At 38.9% G+C, this 4812-nt stretch overlaps 1 protein-coding gene across 1 annotated transcript; it reads right to left on the bottom strand.

The window, feature by feature from the left end:
• Positions 1-1744: 1744 nt before the first annotated feature.
• On the bottom strand, positions 1745-2712 carry LOC5574886 (general odorant-binding protein 67). Its single transcript, XM_021843721.1, has 3 exons — positions 2459-2712; positions 2135-2401; positions 1745-2061 (listed from the first exon to the last, which is right to left on the bottom strand). Exons 1-3 carry the CDS (start codon positions 2681-2683, stop codon positions 1966-1968), a joined length of 588 nt encoding a protein of 195 aa, XP_021699413.1. The 5' UTR covers positions 2684-2712; the 3' UTR covers positions 1745-1965.
• Between the last annotated feature and the right edge of the window lie 2100 nt (positions 2713-4812).

Below are 4812 nucleotides of genomic sequence, written 5' to 3' on the forward strand. Positions count from 1 at the left end.
GTTCTATTTTCTTAGCAGAATTAATCGCTTTATACTTCGCTTGCACCTTAATAAAGGAGTGTCCACCAAATATTTACATTGTTTGTTCTGATAGCTTGAGTTGTCTTCATGCTTTGAACACCATTTCTTTCAATTTCAAAACTCGTTATATATTATTTATGTTGAAAAAACTTTTATTTGCCTTACACTCTCAGGGATTTGTCATAAAAAATATGGATCCCTTCCCATTGTAAAATTTACGTAATGAGCAGGCTGATTAATTGGCAAAACTTGGTGTTGCTCGAGGGCTAATTTATAATCGTAACATTTGTCCTTCTGAATATTATCCCAAATTAAAACAATATTCCATTAGTAAAGGGCAAATGTCTTTTTCACGACTGATATCGAATCATTATTCATGTAACAGTCATTTATATCGCATCAATATTAAGGATTCCAATTTGTGTGAGTGTGGAATCTCTTATGAAGATATTGATCATATTGTACTTCAATGTTCAAGATACGTTTTACCAAGAGAAAAATTATTTAACAATATAATTAATTTTGGTCATCCAATTCCTGTTTCAATTCGGGATATATTGGGTACAAAGCACTACCCTATACTTAAACTTTTATTTCAATTTTTAATCGATATTTCATATATTGTTTGATACTCGTTTTTTTTTGTATGTTTTTTTTTTTTATTTTCAGATATCAAGATAGCGTTTGGATGCCTAGATGATGCTTAGAACCCCCCTTCCCCTCATCACATTTTTTCAAGATATCAATGGCCACTCAAGTCTAGATTATATTACAGTTTTTGGCTCTGTTCTGGTTATTTTTTGCCGTATGAGCCTATAGTTTAAGTTATTTTTTTGTTGTTTTGTAACGTTATAAGAAAAGATAAAGAGGTTTTGTGCCTTTTTGAGAAAGATTTCGAAAGGAAATCACTCAAAGGGGCTTTTCCCTCTTTCAAAATTATCAGTCAAAATAAATAAATAAATAAATAAATAGAAAGTATCATTAAAGTAATTCTTGGAGTGAATCTCTGGAATAAACACTCATAATTTCTTTTAGTGTTTTTTGGACGTTTTCTACGAGGTACCACTGTGAGATCTGCCAAACAAATTCTTCAAGGGTAAATCTGGGCAGTGGGGTGCTCTTCTGAATTTTTCATGTGCTCTTCTGAATTCAAACCACATGGCGCAAAAGTTAAGCCAAAAATATTAGGGTTTATAAGCGAAGCGACTTGAAGGTTGAATTTGCATGTTAAAAATTATTATGTTCGGTGAAGCCCTCATAACTTGGTTATTTTTGAACCAATTTCAAAGTTCTTAGCATCAATCTTATACAAATTAAATTTATAAATAGTTTGTAGAACATCAAAATTTTCTAAATTCAAAACTAGTCTTAATTAAAGGTATTTTCAACCAATACTTTCCTCATTTTACAAAAAAGTTAAATTTGTTTGACCATTACTTTATGAATACATACTTAGAAAATAGCACCGACTCCGGTATTTTTTTACGGAAATATAAACCACTGAGCGCTCGGTAATGCTTTCGGTAAAGTTAAGAATTGCCGAACAATCTGTAATGTTAATCGACACAAAGCTGTCAAAAAATTACAATATATTCGTGAACTATTACCGAACGAATTGTTAAATAAATTACCGAACACATTGTTAATAACAGCAAGCAGTCGGAATAGAATGAGGTCATCATAAAAACAAGTTCATATTGATATTCAATGTAATTAATTGATTTATTTCGTACTTCTGTTGCTTTCTGTTGATGAAGGTAAGACAATAAACACCATCAACGGTCTCTGGTGAGACATTGAAGAACAATCAGCTAGAAATTGCATTGAAAACATCGACTCGTGGAAATTCTTTCTTTTGATCGAATAATGAAATAGATCGATTTTGAGTTATGAAAATTCCAAGCTTCACGATTTCTGACTTTATTTCTTGCCTTCTTACGAAGTTCAGCCCATCAACGACCCAAATGAACATCCAGCTGTTAATTTTTGCTTCAGCTGATCACATGCAGCATCCCTCGTCCATTCAGCGGTCGGGCATTGCTGAAACCATGATTAACAAACCAAATTCCAATCACATGATGTCAAAAAACAAATCACCTCAGATGACCCTCACCTGGAAGAACCTTCCCTTGATGCAGTTGACGAATCCTTCCGGCATGAAGCTGCATCCCGGACGACCCGGAGTGGATGCAACCGGAGCGACCTTGTAAGCTGCATTGTTGTGTACCAGATTTACGCATTCGTCTACCACCCCTCCAATGAGGGCAACGAAGCTCGAATTTGCACCCATGGATTGGGTCAAAGCACGCTTGGCTGCGGCTGCGTCGATCAAGTTATCCCTGAATGCGTTGAGCGTGGTCAACACGCAGTGGGCGATGCACTGAAAAAAAAAATGATATGGTTGCTTCGATTTTAGATGATCTGCAACTCATCTTACACAGCCTTCTGTTCGTTGCACACCGGGAACGGGAGGAGTCATCGGGTTCTCCGTCATGCAGCGATTCATGACGCTTTGCTCTACAAGCATCGGCATGCGGCAACAATCGTGGGCCTTCCTCTGGTTACCCTCCATACATGACGGGTCGTCCGGCCTGGGTTGAGCCACTACAGTTCCAATCCCCAGCAGAGTCACGATCAAAGTTGGCACTGCGAATGTAATCATTTTTGGTATTTACTTTCAGTAAGAGCGGCGTGGTCACAACGCGTATTGATCGTTTCGCTTGCTTTTATATCCAGAAAAGTTAAAACGCTCTTGTAAACATTAAATTATCACATTATTGCATCAATTCTATTGATATGATTACAATAAGAAAAAAAAAGGTTAAACTGCCAAACTAAAGAATTTAACTTGGTAAATATGTTGATTTCATGTGCGGTGGACCTTCAATACTTTAATGGCCTGAGCGATGGAGTACATATATCAGTTTTTTTGCCAAAAAGTATAAAGTACTCAGTTGTAACCTGTAAAAACTGTCGAAAACAATATGAATTGTTCACTCAGCAGCATGAAAAAAAAACATAATACAAAATGATATGGTCGGAGATCAATCTGGAGTCGATAACCACACACCACCACTCCGTATCAGTAGTGCATTCGATCAATTTGTCTTGCGTGACGATCTAGAAAACGTACGTGGATCTCAGTAGATAATTTTTTATTTTTTTTTCTCGGAATAGGGAAAAACCGATGGGCTTCAAATCATTTGGTGTCATTTGCGCGATATCTGCAAATTATTCTCCGAGTGCTCGTGTAAAAGACATAGAAACGCATTAACCTTAGTTAGCTACTGGGGTCATTATGACCCAAAATCGGATTTCAACCTGCAATATCTCTGTTGTTATCAAACGGATCTTTCTGAAATTTCCTGACTTTTAATATTTTGTGGAAACGAAGCGCAAGACCAAAAAATTTTTTTCTTAAGGTGATTCTAAGATGGCGCCACAAAAAAACAACTTAATAAGATACTGGTGTCATTATGACCCAGAAATGTATACCCCTATAAATCAGCGAAATATCAACCGAATAATGAACTTTATGCCGCATTCGAAAGATATACTCCTCAAGATTCTGATCACTACCTGGAATACCGGTTCCGGTTCCAGTGGCCACCGAGAATCGGCTACGAAGGGGACCATGTTGGCCACGTGGAATTTCAGTACACCCAGTCCAGAAATCTGCAGTCATCACCAAATTGTATGAGATGCAGGCCATATAGGAACGTACTGCCTTCAGCAAACTTGCTTCAGGGACCAAGAACTTCCAAATGGGATACAATTTAGTTCAGAACTCGACCACCGCGTGGCGCTAGCGTCGATAGGAACTTCCGGTATGGGCTAATTATGCGATAACTTGAGATTGGGAGCATATAGGAGAATTCTGTCTTCGGCAAAGTTGCTCAGGAGGATAAAGACTGCCACATGAGATACAATTTAGTTCAGAACTCGACCACTGCATGGCGCTAGCGTCAATATGATCTTCCGGTAGGAGCTAATTATGCGAAAACTCGAGATTGGGAGCACATAGAAGAATTCTGTCTTCGGCAAAGTTGCTCAGGAGGATAAGGACTTCCACATAGGATGCAATTTAGTTCAGAACTCGATCACCGCGTGGCGCTAGCGTCAATATGAACTTCCGGTAGGGGCTAATTATGCGATAACTCGAGATTACGAGCACATAGAAGGTTGATGTCTTCGGCAAAGTTGCTCAGGAGGATAAGGACTTCCACATAGGATACAATTTAGTTCAGAACTCGACCACCGCGTGGCGCTAGCGTCAATATGAACTTCCGGTAGGGGCTAATTATGCGATAACTCGAGATTGGGAGCATATAGGAGAATTCTGTCTTCGGCAAAGTTGCTCAGGAGGATAAAGACTGCCACATGAGATACAATTTAGTTCAGAACTCGACCACTGCATGGCGCTAGCGTCAATATGATCTTCCGGTAGGGGCTAATTATGCGAAAACTCGAGATTGGGAGCACATAGAAGAATTCTGTCTTCGGCAAAGTTGCTCAGGAGGATAAGGACTTCCACATAGGATGCAATTTAGTTCAGAACTCGATCACCGCGTGGCGCTAGCGTCAATATGAACTTCCGGTAGGGGCTAATTATGCGATAACTCGAGATTACGAGCACATAGAAGGTTGATGTCTTCGGCAAAGTTGCTCAGGAGGATAAGGACTTCCACATAGGATACAATTTAGTTCAGAACTCGACCACCGCGTGGCGCTAGCGTCAATATGAACTTCCGGTAGGGGCTAATTATGCGATAACTCGAGATTACGAGCACA

Source organism: Aedes aegypti, chromosome 2 (assembly GCF_002204515.2).
Source record: "Aedes aegypti strain LVP_AGWG chromosome 2, AaegL5.0 Primary Assembly, whole genome shotgun sequence".
NCBI lineage: Eukaryota > Metazoa > Arthropoda > Insecta > Diptera > Culicidae > Aedes > Aedes aegypti.

Bases quoted from the DNA above. Each gene is read 5' to 3' on its own strand.
- LOC5574886 (XM_021843721.1), bottom strand. From the start codon at position 2,683: ATGATTACATTCGCAGTGCCAACTTTGATCGTGACTCTGCTGGGGATT. The intron at 2,402-2,458 runs GTAAGATGAGTT...TTTTTTTTTCAG, and splicing joins TGCAACGAACAGAAGGCTGT to TGCATCGCCCACTGCGTGTT. The intron at 2,062-2,134 runs GTGAGGGTCATC...TCATGGTTTCAG, and splicing joins TCAAGGGAAGGTTCTTCCAG to CAATGCCCGACCGCTGAATG.